The 21,533-nt window shown below is 38.4% G+C and overlaps 1 protein-coding gene across 2 annotated transcripts in view; it reads left to right on the top strand.

Moving 5' to 3' along the window:
• Nucleotides 1-16,588, top strand: part of ANLN (anillin, actin binding protein) — a 50,609-nt gene extending 34,021 nt beyond the window's left edge. The window contains exons 21-24 of one of the 2 annotated variants that reach the window (XM_074341002.2): nt 4,436-4,522; nt 9,069-9,176; nt 12,540-12,712; nt 15,290-16,588. In XM_074341002.2, coding sequence (XP_074197103.2) covers nt 4,436-4,522; nt 9,069-9,176; nt 12,540-12,712; nt 15,290-15,413 — 492 coding nt within the window. In that variant the 3' untranslated portion in view covers nt 15,414-16,588. The remainder of the gene's footprint in view (nt 1-4,435; nt 4,523-9,068; nt 9,177-12,539; nt 12,713-15,289) is intronic. The other variant, XM_074341001.2, reaches the window with a different exon arrangement.
• Nucleotides 16,589-21,533: the final 4,945 nt, after the last annotated feature.

The following is a 21,533-nucleotide window of genomic DNA, read 5'->3' as shown; positions in this document are numbered from 1 at the left end:
ATGTGTTTAATTAAAATTATGCTAAATAAAATTATACATGTTAGATTTTTAAAAAGATTTTTAATATCCTTGTGAAGATAAATTGCAAGTGTTTTGTGGGTATATAGAAATGCTAAGTTACAAAATGTTGCATGGTGTTATTTTAAATTGTTAAAACAATATTTGCAAATTAGATAAACAGAGAACTGGGATGGTTCTGTGTGCTGTATTCCTTATTCACTGTTGTCTCACATAGCCAATTTCTACATATGTAAGAGATTTCATTCATCTCTAAAATGAGAGTTCAGTGATATATGTTAAATATAGACTGTTCGCTCTTTTGAAAATTTTTTGGCTGCCAACATAATTCAAAATATCACACAAGTTAAAAATAAATTATGATATTTCTATTCTCAATAATTCCTTTGAAATTATAATTCAAACAGCCAACCACATGATTGAGTGCAAAATCAAATCACTTAATTTGATTGGTTGTGTCTAATACTCTAAAAGTCTCTTTCTGAGTTATATATAATACAATTTAGATGTAAAATTTGTCCCAAAAGTGCTTTTGTGAGTTACGAGGGCAAACAAATATTCGTTCCAAAACCTTATAGTTAATATAGAAGAATATTTAAAATAGTTAAGTTTAAATGTTCTTTAAATTGGTGGGGGAAATGGAGGACCTCCTATAATAATATAATAATCCTGCGGAATGAACTTTGACAGAGTAAACAAGTCTCCCATGTCTTACCAGACACCATTGGTACAGGGGGTGTTTGCTTCTTTCACTAGTGCCCTGGCCAGAGGTACAGCAGTCACGAGACTTGTCTCTGAGATCCCCTTCAGAACGGAATTTCTTGTGAGGTTAACCCAGACTGTTTGCTCAGCAGATTTGGGGCACCACCAACAGTGGATTGCCTTCTTTGAGGTTATACATGTCTGATGTGAGGTCTGGCATCCTGGAATTGAACTTCTGAATCTCACTGAGTCACAGTCTCTCAAATCCTTTCTGTGAATAGAGACTCCAAAATAGTCATACGTTTTATTATACGTTTACAGGTAAAGGAAGAAGACTATCTCACTGCTCATCTTCTGACATAAAGAAACCTCATAAGTATTTCTATTTTCCAGGAAATAGAGATGTAGATTTAAATAGTATTAGGGCAAACAAACACTTACGAAGTACAACAATTAGCAGTAGATTTTTGGGGTTAGAGGGAGAGCCATAGACGTTCTGGTGTGCATAAAGCTATGCTTGTTTAGGCGGGTTGGCCTGATAGAGTTGTTAACAGTACCCCTTTCTCTCAGAAATACAGTATCTCACCTGGTTGTAGGCTATATTTCACAGCTCTTAATAATAGTTGAGGTGCAAATATCGTAAAAGACCCTTTTTGTTAAACAGAAAACAGAATAGGGTCATACATTTTCACCAGTCTCCACACTCTGCAGTGGTTAGTGATTCTTGTGAAAATTCTCAATTCACTTTATCAGGACAAGCTTCCAACCAAGAATATTGTCTACTCTTCACAGCTATATAGCAAGAGAGAACATTTATTTTCATCTTTCCAAGAGTCTTTTTTACCAGCAGTGTTCTTTGGGCCAAACAGTGGAATTTCATTAATTAGCATTGAGAGCGAAAGGAACTTAAAACTGACACTATGGAAAAGAAAAGGCAAGGGAATTGATAATTAATTACAATAATGAGGCATGTGATGCTTCAATTCTACATTATGGATGCCTTTCAAATTCAGAAGCATGAAGGTTTTCCTCATCGAATTAAATCTATTGAAATCTCTACTCTTTGGCCAAGAATTTTCCCTTTAACTTGTCTGTATTGTGTTGTAAGATTAAATTGTTAGAAACTAACCTTACAATAAAAATTTTCAGATTTAGACTGAACTAAGACTATTCCAACTAGGGTACCATTTTTTTTTCCACTGTGAAGCAGGAATGACAGACAATAACGTCATTCTGTCTTGACCCAGAAGTCAATATCACTTTAAATATATGTATGTTACTATTTTATTGTAATGATGCAACTTCTCGAATTGAAATGTTTGTTGTAATCTTTAATTCAAATTTGACATTTTAAATTATCACATATACTTAAGCAGCTTTTATAATTTGAAAGATGCTTTTGACATGATGTGTCTTTACTATGAATATGTTGATAAGAATGATTTATTTAAGTGTTTCTTACATGAATTTTTTAAAAAAAATTTTATTAAATTTATTGGTATGACATTGGTTAATAACTATATATTAATAAATTTCAGTTGTACAACTTCAAACTGTAAACACTATTGTGTAAAAGTTTTCAGTGCTAGATAGAAAGCATTATTTTGGAAAAAAATATCAATTCCTCAAACTTTTAACTAGTAAGAGCAACATAGTCTCCGTTTAGGCACTTCTTTTTTGTTTTGTCAATTTACGCTTCATGTATTCTAAAACTATGCTGTTAGGTGTATGAACATTCAAGATTATTATTATATCTTAGTGATGAATTGTTCACTTTATTTCTGATCATCTTCTTTATCTTAAAGTCTGTTTTGTCTGGTGTTAATAGCAACAACAGCTTTCTTATGATTAGTGTTTGTATATTATGTCTTTTTCTATCCTTTATTCTCAATCTGTTTGTGTCCATATATGTCAAATTTGTGTATAAACATATTTTATGGTCATATTTTGTTAGTTAGTCTGACAGTCTTTTGTCCTTCCTTTGGAGTGTTTAGTCCATTTATATTTAATACAATGCTAATATGGTTGGGTTTGGACTACCACAACAGCAGGCAAACTTATAGCCCACAGGTTAAATCTGGCTTATGGCCTGTTTTGTTTTTTAAATTGCCCTGGCAACCACCATTCTACTTTGTGCTTCTATCAGTTTGGTTCCTTTAGATACCTCACATAAGGGGAATCATGTAGTATTTGTCCTCCTGTGACTGGCTTATGTCTTTTAGCATAATGTCCTCAGGATTCATCCATGTTGTAGTATCTCACAGAATTTCCTTTTTTATGGCTGAAAAATATTTCTTGTATGTATGTACCAAATTTTCTTTTTTTACAGTAGGAAAACTTGGGATATTTATTTGGCCAAACAGTATTCTTTTAGCAAACATTTATTAAATGCCTGGTTATGATTTGGCAGCATAAACATGGGAACAAACATGAAAAAGGACACAATAGTTGACCTCAAGGGTCTGCTGTGCAGAGATGTGGGGCTGTGGGTTATGACACATCAGAAAAGGGACACAGGGAATCTCAGAGCCTAAAAGACAAACCTCAGACTCTGAGAAGAACAGGATCTGGGTGGCCCAGCGTAGTTTTTGTACTCAGAAGTGGGGAGAAAGGAGACTGTACCAAATGTTCTTTATCTGTTCATATATTGATAGATACTTAGGTTGTTTTCACCTCTTGGCTATTGTGAAAAATGCTATAATGAACATGGGAGTGCAGATACCCCTTTGAGAACCCGATTTCAGTTCTCTTGGAAATTCCCACAAGTGGGATTGTTTGATTATATGGTAGTTCTGTCTTTAATTTTTTGAGGAACCTACTTACTAAAATGTTTTTAATTTTGATGAAGTCTAATTTATCTATTTTTTCTTTTGTTTCTGATGCTTTTGGTATCATATCTTAGAAACCATTGCCAAATCCATAATCACTGAAGATTTACCCTTGTTCTAAGAGTTTTATGTTCTCATATTTAGGTCATTGATCATTTTGAGTTAATTTTTATATATGATATGAGGTAGGGATCCAACTTCACTCTTTTGCCTGTGGATATCCAGTTTCCCAACATCATTTGTTGAAAAAATTGCTGCTTCCTCATTGAATAGTTTTGGTGCCCTGTTGAAAAATCAATTGGTCATAGATGTATGGGTTTATTATGGACTCTCAATTCTATTCCTGTGGTCTGTACGTCTATCTTTATGCCAGTACCGCACTATTTTGATTACTGTGGCTTTGGATTAAGTTTTGAAATTGGGAAGTATGATCCTTCCAACTTTGCTTTTCTTCAAGATTGTTTTGGTTGTTGGGGCCGCTTGCAATTCCATATGAATTTGAGGATAACTTTTTAATTCTGCAGTTCACTGTTTTTTATTACTGAGTAGTATTGTATTAATGTACCAATTGGTTTATCCAGTCTTCTATCGAGTATATTCTATTAATGGAGAATGGATAAGCATTTGTGTTCTCTTTTTAAATCTGTGTTTTCTTTATCACGTTAGGGTTCTGTTTTTATCAAGCTCTACCTTGAATGAATTTATTCTTCAAAAGAATTTGTTGCTAAGGAACCAGTGGCTTGTTGGCCACCTATTTTATATTCTAACTTTAGAAAATAGTGTGTTTTCAAGGCATAATATTCTATATTCATGATTTATACATATTTTATTAAGAGAAATCATACTTTGAAACTATTTTGCAAATAATTTACCATCTTTCTTTGCAGGTGCCCTTTTTATCTCCTTTGGAAGGTCATATTTATTTAAAAATAAAATGTCAAGTGAATTCAAGTATTGAAGAAAGAGGTTTTCTGGTAGGTCATCTATATGTATTTTCATTTTTTCCAGTTTGTGAAGTATAGACTTGATTTCCCATAGGAATGATGCCTATGTGAGTAAGTGTTAAACTGGTTCAGTAAACATTTGTTGCATGTCCTCTACCTGCCGATTACTGTACTGATGTTGGAATATAATAGGCCACAAAAAAATAAACTCAGGAACTTGTAGTTTAGAAGGCAGAAATACAAGGGAACAGGTCAGGACGATATAGTACTAGCCCAGGAGCAAGCATCGAGTGCGTGGGTATTAGTCAACTGGAGGTACGTCAGCTCTCGAGTAGGCAGGGAGGCTTAAAGAGCAACTGGATGAAGCAACTTGCATATACTGCTGAGTACGTTAGTCAGAGGGAGGAGGAGGGAGAGATGCTGTAGGTAAAGAGCAGAGAACGTACAATGGCCAGCGGCCCAGCCCTGTCTCACCCCCACCAGAGACAGTGACATATTTAGATAGTGGCCGGTATTTCAGAATAGCTAGAGCTTACAGTTTGAATGGGTGTGGGTGTGAGGAGGGGCAGTAAGGAGAGAGACTCGGGGGGGAAAGCACGGTTAGGGGAAACGGGGCCAACTGTTAGAGGGCCTTTCAAAGAGTTTGGACTTTATCCTGAAGTCAGTGGAGTACTCCTGCAGGATTTTAAGCAGAGGAAAATCATTAAATTGGGGGTTCAGGAAAGTCATTCTGACCGACATGTGGAAAGTAGGTTGGAGTGACGACCCTGAAGATGTCCAGTGAGGAGACTGGGTCACTCCATGAGACAGGTTAAGGGGCCTGGCAGACCGGATGGAGAGGACCCATCATGGGGAGATGAAGAGGGAAGAAGGCCAGACCCTAGTGACTGGCTCTGGTGGGTGGAAAAGCGGAAGTAAGGGTGTCATCCAGATCCCTGCCTTGCACAACTTGTTCAGTGGCATGATGCCACAGAGATGAGGGACCTTGGGAGCAGGAGCAAGTGTGCAATGTTTGGGGGGAAAAGTGTTCTTTTCCCCCAAAATTGTACTGTGGACAATTGTATACACATAGCACTGTTGATAGCCTTTTACAACGAACACTATTATACCCGTCATCCAGGTTCTGCCTTTAATGTTATTTGCTGCCCTTGCTTTATCATATAGCTACTGCCCAGCCATCCTTCTAGCTGCCTCTCTAGCCATTGCCGAAAATGTCAGCAATAGGGAAGAATTTCAAAGTATATTGTAGACACTAGCCTGTTCCCCGAAATCTGAAGTGTACATGTCCCGAGTTTTGACATATGCGTATATCTATGTATCTCAAATATTTTATTAAGATAAAGAACATTGATTCGGAAAATTCCCTCATGCCCTTGCCAATTAATCCCAAGAGGTGGGAGTTTTTAATGAGTTAAGTTTTAAACAATTTGAATTTTAGCTGCCTTAGAGATCTGGGTCTGGAGCTCAAGATAGACGTTTTAGTTGAGATGAAAATTTGGAAATGTGCAGCATAGAGATAGTAACTGAAGTATAGGGGAAGTTGAGTAAAGCAGACCCGGAGGAACACTTCACATTTAAACCACAGACCTAGGAAGAGAAGCTCTCACAGGAGACTGCAGGGGGCCAGGGGAATTTTGTGTCATTGCCAAGGGAAGAAGGGGTCTGAAGGGGGAGTGGTCAGCTTAGAGGAGGATCTGTCAGAGATGCTCGGACTCATTTACAAGGTGGTTGTTCTAGTCTTGGTGAGAGCAGAAGCTAGGCTGCAGGTGTCTATGATGGGAGTGAGAGGTGAGGAATGAGAGTGTGAGCAACTCTGAGACGAAAGCTTGGCTGCAAAGGGGTAAATGGAGTGCCGACGCATGAAGTATGAGGTATGCAGGTGAAAGAAGGATCTTATTGACATTTTATTAGAATTGGAGAGACGTGAGAGTCTAAATACAAATGGGTAAGTTCTAACAGAGCCAGAGAGGTTGACGATAGAAGCTGGGAGACCTGCGCTAGGGTTAAGGAAGAATCTGTGGAACAAGATCATGGGACTCAGGAGAAATCAGACCCAAGCCACAGTTCACGGCGTTGCTCTTTTACAGAATTAATACTTTCTCTGTATCAGAGGAGCAAGGTATGTGTGTAGAATACACAGACGGTCGTGGGTGTGGTGCAAGAAGTGGAGAAAATCCAGTAGTTTCAGTTTGCTCTGTGAAGAAAGAATTTGAACGAGAGAAATCAGTTTGCAGTTGCTGCTGAAGGGTGCAGAAAGCAGAGCTAGGTTGTACAAAAAGCCCAGGGGCCTGTAAACGCGGCTTCCTTGTTAGCTTTTCTCATGTGTAAATCCAGCAGGTGGCACTAGATGTTCTTGGGAAAGCATTTTATCAACTCGCGAGAAGGCCGTGCTTACCTACTGACCTTTTAATGTAAATATTTTCATATTTGATTGTAAACACCTTTAGCAATTGATAGACTGTTATGGCAGCTAGTTCATTTGCATATGACACCTGAGCTGTTTGATTTTTGAGCTGGGCTCTTAACTAGTTTAGAGTTAGATCTCTTCAAGTTTACTCCGTCTTGAATCCCACCACCCATTATCACATCCTCACTTATAGAAATATGGTAAGAAATTGCTCAGAACTCTCCCGAATAACTTCTGTCCTCTGTCTAAGCAATGCCTTTTAATATGTCTAGCCTTTATAAAAAATAGAGGTAGTAATTGAAATTAAAGTTGTTTCCTTCATTTTTCCCTCCTGATGTGTCAGAGACAGCTGGAAGGAAGGAAATTACCACCAAAGAACCTTAATAAGTGGTTCTAAGATGGCAGCAGTCTTGCTCTGTCTGGACTGATGAGCAGCAAGAGAAGGACATTCTGAATTAGCTCGAAGGTGTCAGTTCTGCGTTGTGATTGTGTTGTCAGTTAATTTCCTGGGCCCTTTGTGTCCTTGGCTGTAACAGTGAAAGCGCGGTCCTCTTGTTATTCCTCTCTGACTACAGTCGAGTGTAACAATGACTTGTGTTGTTCTCACCCATCAATCTTTCCTTGTCTGTTACCTCTATGACGTAAACACAGAAGGGAGCGGGTGAGTCATTCCTGCTAACTTTGTCCTTGAGATTGAAATAACGAGAGTCCTGTCTCTTTTTCTCGGGTGGCTGTGAGCCACTGTTGCCTAGAAAAAGCACGTCTTGGGGAGTAAAGAGGATGAAATGGGAAGAAAAGAAAAGTGGGTACAAGGATACAGGATTGGAGTAAAGCTAATTAATTTGAGCTAATTGATTAAGGTAATGAACTTGAGCTTTCATTCTGTCATGGAAACATTTCTTTACACAAGGTGAGTTTCCTCCGTAGCCAGAGATTGCACTCCTGACTCAAGCCCCCTTTTGGTAAATGTACACAGATTAGTGAATCCAGAAGAGTGTCTGTCCCTCTGTCATAGGGTTGGTGTGAGGCTTAGTTGAGCCATTTGCAGGTGGAAAATTCTTAACGCATTTTAAAATCAAACAAAGATGCTTTTGGATTATCTGTATTAGGGGTCAGCAGAGGATGGCCCACTGCTTGTTTTTATACAGTCCTCTTGGACCATGCGCTCATTTGTTTGCATATTGTCCGTGGCTTCTTTTGCACTGTAAAGGCAGAAATGAATCGTTGTGACAGAGCCTGGGTGGCCCACAAAGTCTAAATCTTGACTCTCTGGCCCCTGACAGAAAAAGTCTGCCAACCCTGATCTGTAGCATTGCTAGTTTTACCTTGCTTGGTTCTTTAATATAATAGTTCCTAAAGGAATGCTTTTTTAAAAAAAAAATTAAAAGTAAGGACTTACATAAATGAGGGCTCTATTATAACTACAACTAAAAAATAGTGTGTGTGTGTGTGTGGGGGGGGGCAACTTCTACTTACACTGCTTAAGTAGAAGTACCTCCGTGGAAAAACCCCATGTTAGTGGTTACCTGGTGGGAGTCCAGTCCTTAACCAGCATGAGTGCTTCACTCAGTTTAGAATGTAACTTGCATTCCTAAGGCATGAGGTGGCCAGCCAGCCAACTCTAGGGAGAGATGCTATGTCCATGGGTGCTGGGAGTTCTGACGTTTGTCACAGAAACCCATCAGGGCATATAACCAGGAGTTCATTCTTTTCTAATTCTCTTTCATTCTCCGGAATAAAAATTAAATGCCAGTCTTCTGTATTAAGATAAGTCTAACTTAATAAGCTGTCATTAGTGTTTTCAATATGTAAAGTATGATCGTCTCGTATCATTTTACTCTCTAATACTTGAAGTGCTTTTCTCTTATTTAAGGAGCATTTGGTTAGGAATTCCATGCTTTTAAAATGTCTAGTGTTAGAGCTATTTATTTGGGGTTAATATGTGGAAGTTTTTAAATGCCATATACTTACAGATATGATGTCGAAAATCTGGGTAAATTTCTGGATTTGAGCAATCAGTGATTTTCATTCCTAAGATAAAAGACATGATGAAAATCATGCAAGTAGATTGGGAAGTATGAAATATGTCAACATACTGAAGTTTAACATGGAATGAACATTTATTTGATCCTGAAGTTTCTAAAGTCAGTATTTCATTGACTTTTCCAGACCATATTTGAAGATGTTAGTGGTTTTGGTGCCTGGCATCGAAGGTGGTGTGTTCTTTCTGGAAACTGTATCTCTTATTGGACTTACCCAGATGATGAGAGACGGAAGGTAATATTAACAGTACTGGTCAGTGGTGAAAGCCGTCACTGACTTTCATACAGTGTTTCATGCAGGTATTCGCTCTGACCCCCACCACCCACCCAAACTCCCCTTTGAGTATATTCACTAAACCATTAAAAATGTTCTTGTTGCAGGATGTATGTGTGCATGTGTGTGTATTTGTGTAAAAAATTTGTATTTTGTCCATTCCCTGTGGTTTAACTGCTCTTAAAACACATTAAAGCATATATATTTCTTTCTTTCCTCCAAGAATGTCTCATACTATTTTTCATTGACATTTTCATCAGAAAATATGTTAAATCTACTTTTGCATTACATTGTAGTCATGTAAAATTTTATTTAAAAATTTATTGTGAAATGGATATATAAAAAGATGTAGAAAACAATTTCCGTCAACCTCTGTGTTAATCAGCCCAATTGGAGCACCCATGTAATTTTCTCGCCCGTGTAATTTTCTTGCCCCTGTAGAGAAATTGTTTTGTTCTTATTTCTTTAAATTTTAATTATATATGTATATTTTCCTAAGCAACACATATTATTGCAGTTGTATCTTTTTTTTAATTATTTATTTGTTTTTTAAGTTACAGTTGACATTCAATATTACTTTATATTAGTTTCAGGTGTACAGCATATGGTTGGACATTTATGTAATTTGTGCAGTGATCCCCCCATTAGCTTAGTACCCACCTGACACTATACATATTGTGGCAACATTATTGACTATATTCTCTGTGGTGTACTTTACATCCCTAGCAACTGCATCTTTTAAAACATTATACAAATAATGTACCATATGTATATTCTGTAACTTGCATTTTTTGAATCAACATGGTTTGTGAAATTCATCTAGGTTGATGTGTGTAGCTCTAGTTTGTAGAGCCCCAGCTGTCTCTCCGTACTAAGTATTTCATTGTAAGTATTTCACTAAGTGTTTCATATCACAATTAATTTGCCCACTCTCCTATTTATGGACTCATTGATTATTTCCAAATTGTTGCCATTATGAGTAGCGCTGCCATGACTTGGCTTCTTAGATACATGGATGAGAGCTCTTTCCTGAGTTTGTACTTAGTGGTAGATGTAGTGGGTTGTAGGGTTTGCACATCTTCAACTTAACTAGAGTTTGTCAAATGATTCTTGAAAGTGATTGTACAATGTTCCTTTCCCACCAGGAGTATGTGAGTTCTCAATGTTCCATATCCCCTCCAGCGCTTGATATGTCCGCCTTTTAAACTTTGGTCAGTGTGATGAACATGAAATGTTATCTCACTGTGTTTTATTTTCTATTTTCTTGATTAAGATCAAGAGTAAGCATTTTCAGTGCTCGCTTCGGCAGCACATATACTAAGAGTACGCATTTTTTTCTTATGTGTTTTGGCCATTTATATTTTCTCTCCTATGAATTGATTGTCTATGTATTTTATCCACTTTCCACCTTGTTTTGGTGCGTTGCAATCATGTCTTTTGCTTGCAGATATTTTAATTTATCTTTATAGTCTTTTCATAAACAAAATTTTTTAATGCTAAGGTCATCAAATCTGTCAATTTATTGCTTTGTTTGCTTTTTCCAGTCTTAATTAAGAAAAACCATCCCTACTCTGTAGTTATAAAGATATCCTCCTATACCTCCTAAAACATGCAAGGTTTTATATTTCACGTTTAATTCACCTGGAATTAATTTTCCCCCATCTGAAAACCCACTTGTACTAGCATCATTGAATGGTCCATCGTTCCCCACTGATCTATATGCTATTTCTGGCATGTATCAAGATATCATTATATATGTAGGTCTATATTTAGGCTTTCTATTCTGTTTCCTTTGGTCTATGTCTCTCCCTCTCAGTTACCATAGCTTTATAATAAATCTGAAGTCTGGTAAGGCAAGTCTCCTAACCCATCTTTATTCACTAATGTATTACTTAACGCGTATTTTTGGTCTGTGCTTTTTGCACACACACACGGGGACATATATGTAGCTATATATTTAACTTTTTATAATTGAAAGTGTTCAAATGTACACAAAACAGAAACAGTATAATGAACTCCTAACTTCAACAATGATTAATTTTCATGTTTTATTTATCTTCCCACAGCACACATACTTTTTGTTCTTGTTATTTTGCTCTTGTTCTTCTTTTTGTTGTTTGTGGGGTATTTTAAAGCAAATACTAGACTTCATATTATATCATTTCACCTGTGTGAGCCAAGGTTGCGGGTTCCTAGTGTTGGTAAATAGCCCAGGAAAGCCAGGTTTTAGGCCAGCTTACCATTCTGCACTCTCCCTTCTGCATTAATTTTGGCCTTTGATGGTCTCTTTTACTTTCCTGTGAGTTCAGTAATCTCGCATTTGGGGCCTTCTGTAATGGGAGGACTTTCAAACTATTTAGTCTGCTATACTTGCGGAGACATTATTATTTGCTTAAATAGCTCCTATTACTGCAATTTAGTTTGTTCAATTTCACTATTATGAAAAAACAGTGACTACACCTATGTAAATATCTTGTGTACTTACATATTTGCTTAGGATAAATTTCTTCTAGGTGGAATTTTAGGATCAGAATATGCCCATTTTGAGTGTTTTCTGATTGCTGTTATCAAATTGCCTATCAGTAACAGGCCATTTTATACTTTCACCAGCAGTGTTTACAAGTGTCTGTTACCCTCACCACCAGCACTACCAGTCAGCAGAGGTCATTACTGTTCTTTCCAGACTTAGTCAATCTGATGTTTTAAAATGGGGTATTTCATACTTTTTAAATTACTAAGAGTTGATACTTTCGTTGGCTGTTTCTAAATTGTTTGTGCTTTACATTGTCCCTTTTTCCCATTTTTCAGGAGCGTTTAGTCTCATGAATTTTTATCCTTGACTCTACCATGGAATGACATGGCTTCCAGCAATTCAGAGCAGCAGTTTATTTAGCCTTACCTTTTGCAGATTCATAAAAAATATTTACAGATGAACTAAGATGTCTAGGTTTCTGTTCATAGAAAGGGAGGAAGTGAGTGTGCTGTGGATAAAAGGTAGTTGAATGTATTTCTAGTTGTTGAGGTTGGTTGATGGGTAATGGAGGGTCATTATAGTTTTTAAAAATTCTGTATCTGTTTGAGGTTTTCCATAACAAAGTGTTTTTTTTTTAAGTTGACTAAGAGTTCTAGTTGACATTTTGGTTTTGTTTTTATGTCCATTTATGGTTTTTATTATTAAGAAACAATAATATTAAATGTTTCTCTAAACCCAGTATAATTAAATTTTATCTGAAATCAATGGCATTTTAAGTTTGCTTAATGCTTACTGACTTAAATGGTCTTGTTATTTTCAACTAATAATTTTTTTCAAATTTGCTTTTAAAGAATCCCATAGGAAGGATAAATCTGGCCAATTGTACCAGTCGTCAGATAGAACCAGCCAACAGAGAATTTTGTGCAAGACGCAACACTTTTGAATTAATTACCGTTCGACCACAAAGAGAAGATGACCGAGAGACTCTTGTCAGCCAATGCAGGGACACGCTCTGTGTCACCAAGTATGTACTGGGCAGTAGATATTTCCATCAACAAAGTAATTGATTACCCACTATGTTCTTACAACTTTAAGAAATAGCCGAGATGGCTCTTGTCTTTGAAGCGATTTCTCTCTTAATGAGAAAACAAAACATTACACATCATTAAGAGAACAATCTAATAATTTAAGTAATATAGTTAAGAAAAGCAGAACCTTCAAGTAATATCTTAGCTAATCATATTTTCCAGTTTATCACTGTGTAGCCGTTTTCAAGGAAGTTAGCTAATACACGTTAGGTTAAGTTTGAAGGTTTCATGTATAATTGAGAAGTCTAAGTATTATTTAAAGAGACTTTATACATTCCTTCCTATCCATTTCAAATTACCCTTGATTAATCAGGTGACTTACAAAAACAATCTCATTTTACTCTGCAAGTTTCTGGTTGGAAGTTAACAAAATAAACTATTGGGAATGTCACTTTTTTGTTAACCCTAAGCTTAACTATAAGATGCAAAAAAAAAAGACTGTTGCTAAGAGTCTCTAGTTCTTTTGCCTGGATGCTCAACAGAAGCTTGAAAACTGACTTCAACATACAAAGTTGTGGGACAACAGTTAGAATTTGACAGTCTCTATTAATGAAGCGGTTGCTGGGCATTAGAGACCGGGAGATGGCTAGAACTGGCTCCATGCATTTCTGATGTGGGAAGATCAGAAAGCTGCAGCCAAGAGACTATATTGAAATAGAACAAAGTTGCCCAGATACTGCCGGTTTGTTTTAAAATAGCTAGGTAGGGGGCCCATTCTCTGGAAATTCTTGATGTTTAGATTTCTTCCAGGTTAATTCAGTTGAACTCATCCCCTCCTCTCCTTTGGGGGCCTTCTATGCAGCAGTGGCATTAGACAGGACAGGAAGGGACAAATGGATTTATTTTGTTTGATAACTACCCTGTCTCCATGGTCACAGTTAGTGAGAGAACCAACCAAAATTCAGTCCCCAAGTGGTTCCTGACCACAAGGGTCCATTTGAGCCCTTCTAAATGTTACTCACATTTTTCATATAATTTTATCTTTTATCTATGACACACAACCTCCCAGACTTCTTGGACACTGTCCTGCTGTACAAATAGCTAGATCACATGTTGCTCTAATTATTCTGTGCTTCATTTGCATGTAGTTTTTCTCTTTGTAACGTTATCATAATTTGAGTGCACAGTTTATCCAAGCCTTTGAGACTGGTGCATTCTCAACCCAGCCTTGGCTGAGTCTTTAGCTTTGTTTGGTGGCTTCTTAAAACTGTGTTGATGATACACTTTGCAGAATATAAACATTTTGCAGTTCTGCATTCTGCTTTGCCTTATTTAGGTGTTTCTCCACAGGGCCTTTTTGACCTACACCTTTTATCTAAATTTAATGTGTCTCATTTTTGTTTTTACTAACCAAACTTGCTATCTTTCCCTACTTCAATACAAAAGATTTCTCTCCTGATTAATAGTGCCTACTTCCAACTATAGACTACACATTTGAACTAGAAATGAGCCATCACACACGAGGGTAGTGTCATATATAAGTGGAGCTTTGAAGTTGACAGACCTGGGTTTAAATCCTCACTCAGTGATTACCGAATGTAATCATGGCAAGTTACTTAACTTTGCTGGCCCTCTGAACTCTCCTATGCTGAAAGGGAAGAAGAAGCACCACAGAGTGACAATAGAGATTAGTGAGTAGACACACCTAGCGCATTGTCAGCCACAGGGAATGAGGTCCACAAATGGTCACTGTTATTATTGTAAGTGTTGTGGTCTTCATTGGCTAACAGGTGACCAGTCCCTGCTCATCCACGCTTGTACCATTCCTACTGCCAGTGGGGAGGACTTACACAGGTGCCGGATGAGGACAGTATACAACCCTAACAGCTGGAAAGATGGTCTGGCTTGTGAGTTAGGGCGTTCCCGTCTTCTCCACCCTCCCCTGCCCCATCAACTAGTTGTTCATCTTGTAGCTAAATGTGGATGCAAGGAAGAGATTCCTGATATGGACAGAGGTTAGGCTAGACAAAGCCTTAGGCTCTTTAGATCATGTATTGTAAATACCATGTTCTACTAACACAGTAGCACAAAAATAATGGGAGACAGTACAAAATAGTATTACCTGTAAAGGCAGGTGAAGAGCCACGAGCCTGTGATTCCAGCTGTTGGGGAGCCCGAGTCTGGGGGTTTGGGGAGCTCCCACATTCAGGCCTGGGGTGTGCTAGCTCTTGCTAGGAGATGGCCCACATCCAGTGGGTGACCCACACCACCACATTGTCCAGGCCAGACCACCTATGCAAGACAGTTCCCGTCTTTGGTGTGGAAACTCCATCATTTACCAAATGTCATCAGGGTGAGTTATGATGAGCTAACCAACCTGCAGGACAATTTTTCTTACACTTGAAGAAGCACCTCCCTGCGGGGCTTTCCATGAGCATCCGTTCAAAGAGGGTAAAGAGTAACTCATTTTACTGGTTTGTTGTTAGGCATTTTGTTTTTCCCAGCAGGAGTACAGGGAGGTATGCAGTGTGGGAAAGGATCCTGAGCGTTTGTTTGTGTTTTCCTTCCTGTAGGAACTGGCTGTCTGCAGATACCAAGGAAGAGCGGGATCTCTGGATGCAAAAGCTCAATCAACTCCTTGTTGATATCCGCCTCTGGCAACCTGACGCTTGCTACAAACCTGTTGGGAAGCCCTGAACTGGGAAGTTTCCATACCGTTTAGATGGTTTTTTTGAGCTTTGTCATAAATGTATCTTAAGAGCATCAGATACGCTGATTACATTTTATGCTTTAAATATACAAAAGGGTATGTGCCAATATTCACTACATATTATGCAGTATTTCTGTCTTTTGTATGCAAAACTTCAACTGATTTCTTTCATTTGTTGGAATAACATTCAGTGTAGTCTATATTGCTAAATCTTAATTTAAAAGACTCATTTTCCCAGAAATCTAATTATTCAGCTATGCATGATAATTTTTTTTTTTTCAAGTGAAACACTTTAAGTTGCCTTGGGGCTATGGTTCTCAAAGTAGAAAGGTCTCCCAGGGAAGAAACCTCTGACGAGGTCATTCTTTCTCTAGCCTCAGTGCTTTTTCCCTAAAGGTTGTGGGTCCTTTATTGATCTTGATGTCTTATTACTAGAGTGCTGAAAAAATGTCGAAGGGGTTTTATGGAAACATTTTTAGTAACGGAGGTGAGAACTTTTTCAATAGCAAGTGTACATTAGGTTAAAGCTTGAGGCTACTTTCGAACAGCAGATGTGGACTTGGGATATTGTGTGAGATTTGGAGGTTAAATGCTTTATTTAGGAGACGTAATGATCACAGGGTTTCATTTACTCAGTTACAGACGCTGTGTGGTGCACATTTCCATAGAATACAGGCTTTTTAAAATAATTATTTTTGCTGTGTAGCTTACAGACTCCTCAAATATACTTGGCATATTAGTTTTTTCTATTCCTGTAACAAGAGCAAGTGTAAATTGAAGAATCTTTGTATAAAAAAAGTAAACTTTACAAGCTGCTATGGACTAATACTTTGCTTGCCAAAGTTCTTGCCTTTTTTACTTTTCACGTCCATCTGTGACAGTGTCTAGAAATCCGTTACAAAATCATTTGAAAAACTATTAAGTAATGTATTACCTTTAAAAGCTTAATACTTTATATTTTTTGTTATAAAATATTGTAAAGCATGGTCTCAACTTTTAAATCTACTTTGAATTTCTTTGCATTGTTAAAGTTATTGATCTCATTTATAAACACTAAATTCTGTCACCTGTCATTTTTTTTATCATTTAAATGTGTTTCTTCTTATGTGTATTATAAAAGTGTATTTTATGATCTCTTGCCTAAATAAATACTTGCAAATGACTTAAGGAACCAGTTATTTCAGAAATCCTATTTAAATATGTGCTGTGACTGTTTCGCATCTCTGGCTGTGGGGCTTCTTAGGTGTATCTTACTGACAGTATCTCATTCCTTTTTTTACCTGTATCCCAGGCTAGACTTATTGTGTGTTCTTAGCGTTGCTGTTGAATGAAGAGATGGCTTAGGGATCCATTTCTGAGGCATTTCAAAAGAGGTACTTAGACGTACATTTGAGGAGATGGAGGATGCTTAGCAGACTGAGTAAAGTGACACCAGCCAAAACAGAAATAGGTTTGGTGAGAGTGATGAGAGAGTGCCCTTTATTTATTTATACACTGGTGTTTATTTTTGAATAGGCATTGCATTTGGTACAAAATTCAAAAGGCACAAAGAAGTTAACGTGAAAGTATGTCTTCTCCCATTGTCACACCACTTTTACCGGTTTTTGTGTCTTGGAGAGATTCTAGGCATATGACATAGACATATTTATATTCTCTTGTTCATTAAAAAAATTCCACACATGCTATTATTTGTTGTAAGTTAAAGGAAAAAAGCACAACAATATCCTTTAGAGATCATTCTATCTTAATATTACATAGAGGGTATTTAAGTTCAGTTTTAGAAGTAATTTAAGGAACATCAAGAGAGAAATACCTCGTAAACAGTGAAAACTTCTGCTGAGAAGATGTCGTTGTCATCTGCCGGTGACGATTGTTGAAAGCAGAGTAGCTGAGCTCATCCGGAAGTATGATGTGGAAAGAGAAGTAAGAAAAGGAACATGTTCTTTAGGGGAAACATGAAAAAGGAGTGGCTAAGGATTGTCTTCCAAGAAAGAAAAACGAGAGTGGTGTCTGCTGAGAGACCAAAGAACAATCTTAAGATTCTCACCCCAAACTTAGAAAACGTGAACTGAAACTGGGAGCAGTCAATTCAATAAAATAGTTAAGATTAAAAAAAAAAAAAAGGGTGCCTGGGTGGCTCAGTTGTTTAGAGCACGAGCTCTCAACAACAAGGTTGGCGGTTGAATTCCCACATGGGATGGTGGGCTGCGCCCCCTGCAACTAAGATTGAAAACGGCAACTGGACTTGGAGCTGAGCTGCGCCCTCCACAGCCAGATTGAAGGACAACGCCCTGGAGCTGATGGGCCCTGGAGAAGCACACTGTCCCCCAATATTCCCCAATAAAATTAAAAAAAAATCAGGGTATAACAAAATCCATAAAGGGAAAAAAAATGACAGGTTTCATTGCATAAAAAAATTCCTGCCTGATAAATTGTCTATAAACAAAGTTAAAACATAAGCAAAAGACTAGGAGAAAATACACATATTTAATAAACAAGGAATTAATATGCAAAATATATAAAGAGCTCTAGTGACTGACTTTCATTGTTTGAGCATTTACTATGTACTAGGCCATATTCTTGGTGTTTTGCATGGATTATCACATACTCTTCACATGACCTTATGAAATAGGAACTGAATGAGGAAACTAAAATTTAGGTAACTTTTCTGAGGCCACCACTTAGTAAGTGGCCGATCAGGATCCCAAGTCAATCCACATACCTCACCATTACACTATGTATAACGTTTCTCAAATAAAGAAAAGAAATGTAACCCAAAAAAGATGCAAAATGTGTTAGAAGGAAATGCAAACACCCACACACACCCCGAAAGAGCCAACAAACAATAATATTAATGAGCAGAAGAATATACATTTAAATGGCAGTGGGTTATTGGCTCTCAGGTTGAAGCTATTTAAATGTAAACCTTGCTGAGAAACATATTCGTACTCTTGGTGAGATAAGAAACTACAGCCTTGGGTGGTAACTTGGCAACACCCAGTCAACCTCTGTGATCACACAGGATCAGAACGTCAGAATCGACTCGCACACATCAGAGATTTTATCCATACAGAGCTTTACCCATAACTGCAAGGACACATGCAATCCAGGCACTGGCGACGCAGGGAGGACTGCCACATCCTGCGTGCCTCCCAGCTCTCATGTCCACAGTGACAAGCTGTCGGGCTCAGCTCAGAGGAACAGATATCTCCTGTGAAGTTGGTGGGGCATTTCACACAGCAGGGAGCCGTTAGGTGAGGAAACCCATGTAATACCCTACATAGTTATGTCACTTACGTGACTCTCAGGAGTCTAGCTTCACAAATCCGTAAATTCTGAGTTTGTTTACCATAGCCAACGTTAACCAGCCACATCCTACTAAGAGCATTCCATAGATAAGAGATCTAGCAAATATCCTTAGTCTGTTTACCAGAAGGTTCCATTTTCAGCACATTTACAAAGAATTTAGATGTGTCACCTGCCTTCTTTTCCCAGAACCAAAGGCCAGCTGTTTTAACTCCTTCCTCCCACTCTCAGATAATCTTGCAGGTGAGCAAAGACAAAGGGATGATGATACAATACTGCTTTGAAAGGGAAAAAGTAGAAATAACCTAAAAGTCCATCAACAGGAAAATAAATTAGAAATAATCTGCAAATCTCTTAATAGGAAATTAGGGCACATTCTACAAAATGCCAGGCAATATTCAAGAAGAAAAGAAACTGCATACATTCCTATATATATTTGGAAAAACTTTCCAGAACAACTTATGGGAAAAAGGGATACGCCTGCCATACAACACAAAACTACGTGTGTAACATACACATATGTAAATAACAGCAGTCCTCCCTTACGCCAGGTTTCACTTTCCGCTGCTTCAGTTACTGTATTCAACTATGGTCCGAAAATATCAAATGGGAAATTCCAGAAATAAGCAATTCATAAGTTTCAAATTGCACACCTGAAATCGCGCGCCATTCTGCTCATCCCGCCCCGGAAGTTAATCATCCCTTTTATAGGCTCCCTGCTTGCTTGTGAGGAGCTTAGTAGCCATCCTGGTTATTGGCTGAGCTGTGGGTGATAATGGACCCAAAGTGCAGCAGTTGTGATGCTGGCAATTCGGATATACCAAAGAGAAGTGTAAAGTTCCTTGTTGAAAAGGTGAACGTTCTCTACTTAATAGGAAAGAAAAGAAATCGTAAGATCTATGGTAAGACGAATTTTCTATCTTCTGTCAGCGAAATTATGAAGAACGAAAAAGAATTTCACACTAGTTTTGCTGTTGCACCTCGTGCTACAAAAGTTACAGCCATCAGCATGAAAAGTGCCTAGTTAAGACGGAACGGCATTAAATTTGTGTGTGGACGACATGAACAGAAAACGTGCTGGGATTGACGATGTATTGTGCCAGAAAGCATGGAGCCTATAGGAAGACTTCAGCAAGGACTTTCCTGAAATGAGTGACACCAAGCCATTGACTGCAAGTGAGGGATGGTTACATAGAGTCAGGAATAGGTTTGGACTGAGAAATATAAAAACTACTGGAGAGGCTGCGTCTGCCTATGAAGAAGTTGCTGCCACATTTCTGGCAGAGCTGAAGAAGCTGATCAAGGCGAAATGATACCATCCAATGCAAGTCCTCAATGGCGATGAAACCGGGCTCTTCTGGAAGAGCCTACATTATGAAAGGATAGAGAAGGCACCAGATAAAACATGGAAGGGCTGATGATCTCTGGAACAATGTGGGCATATGATGAAGCAGGTGTAGTGTACAGAGCAAAGAACGCATGTGCTCTCAGAAACAGAACCTAAAATTATCTGCTCGCGTTCTGGCAACATAATCAGAAAACATGGGTGAAAGCCATCTTGTTTATGGAATGACTCCACCAATGCATCACAAGAAGGGTGAGTACGGGACAGTAAGATGCTTTGAGAGAGACCACATTCACAAAACTTGTAGTATAGTCTTGTAATGGTTCTAATCTTATTATTAGTTATTGTTGTTAATATCTCACTGTGCCTAACTTATAAATTAAACTTTATCGTAAGTATGTATGTGTAGGGAAAAAAACATAGTACACATAGGGTTTGGTACTCTCTGTGGTTTTAGGCATCCACTGGGTGTCTTGGAACGTATCCCCTGTGAATAAGGGGCACTACTGTACCTGGATAAAAGTGTGGATGGGACCACACCGAATTTTATGAGAAAGGGCCATGGGAAGACGTTGGGATCAGTGTTGGGTAGAGGAATGCTTTGACTTTTGACTCTATTTCTAGCATATTTGATATGTTTACAATGAGCATATTTTCATATGGCTTGTGGACATGGACTTAAGAACTCTTTAAAAATCAAAATCAGAAGGAAACGCTGAGTGGAAGGCTGAGTAGAGACTACGGAATATTGTGTTGAGAAGGGAAAGGCACAATGGGACCAGAGTTTAGTGGGGAAATATTGAGGGAGGATATTTTTGAATGAGGAAATGAGTATGTTCCTACACTGATGGGGAAGAGCCAACGGTGAGGGACGACCTGGCGATAGTGGTCAAAAAGAATTTAGGAGATGGGGAAGGATAAGCTTGTGGGGCAGGATAAAGGGAGGTAGGACCCAGATGACAGGTAGAGACCAGACCCCATCCCAGTAGTCAGCATTTGTCATGGGAACTTTAAGTATTGAAGAAATGGGGCTCCCAAAGTATGCAATCATGTAGGACTGACTAGGCAGCCACAAATGGTCAGTACTGACCAGGAGGGGAGGCGGGAAGCCTGTTACTACTGGACGGTGGCAAAAGGTTCGACTTTCCATTGGCTTCCTCTGACACTGGCGGGGGGTGGGGGGGATGCCTCATTACCATGAGGGCTCAGAGTAGGAGTCCAGGCCCCCACTTGGGCTCTACTGACACATAAGGCCACCTCCTTATGATGGTCAAGGGTAGACGGCCAGGCTCACCTCTAGGCCTTTCTGGCATGGGTGGTGGTGGGCCCGTGTTAGTTTTTGTGATGTTTGGCTGAGGTGGGGTGGTTACTGTCTAAGTTTTGTGTCTTGCGAGGCTGCCTCTTTTCTGGTCCTTTGGCTAGAGAGAGCAGGCTTTCTTTGCTGTCATTGGCATTT

This window comes from Rhinolophus sinicus, chromosome 4 (assembly GCF_057876585.1).
Source record: "Rhinolophus sinicus isolate RSI-liver-muscle chromosome 4, RSI-T2T, whole genome shotgun sequence".
NCBI lineage: Eukaryota > Metazoa > Chordata > Mammalia > Chiroptera > Rhinolophidae > Rhinolophus > Rhinolophus sinicus.
Note: the sequence above shows the minus strand (reverse complement) of the source record. Positions and strands in the feature narration are given on the sequence as shown.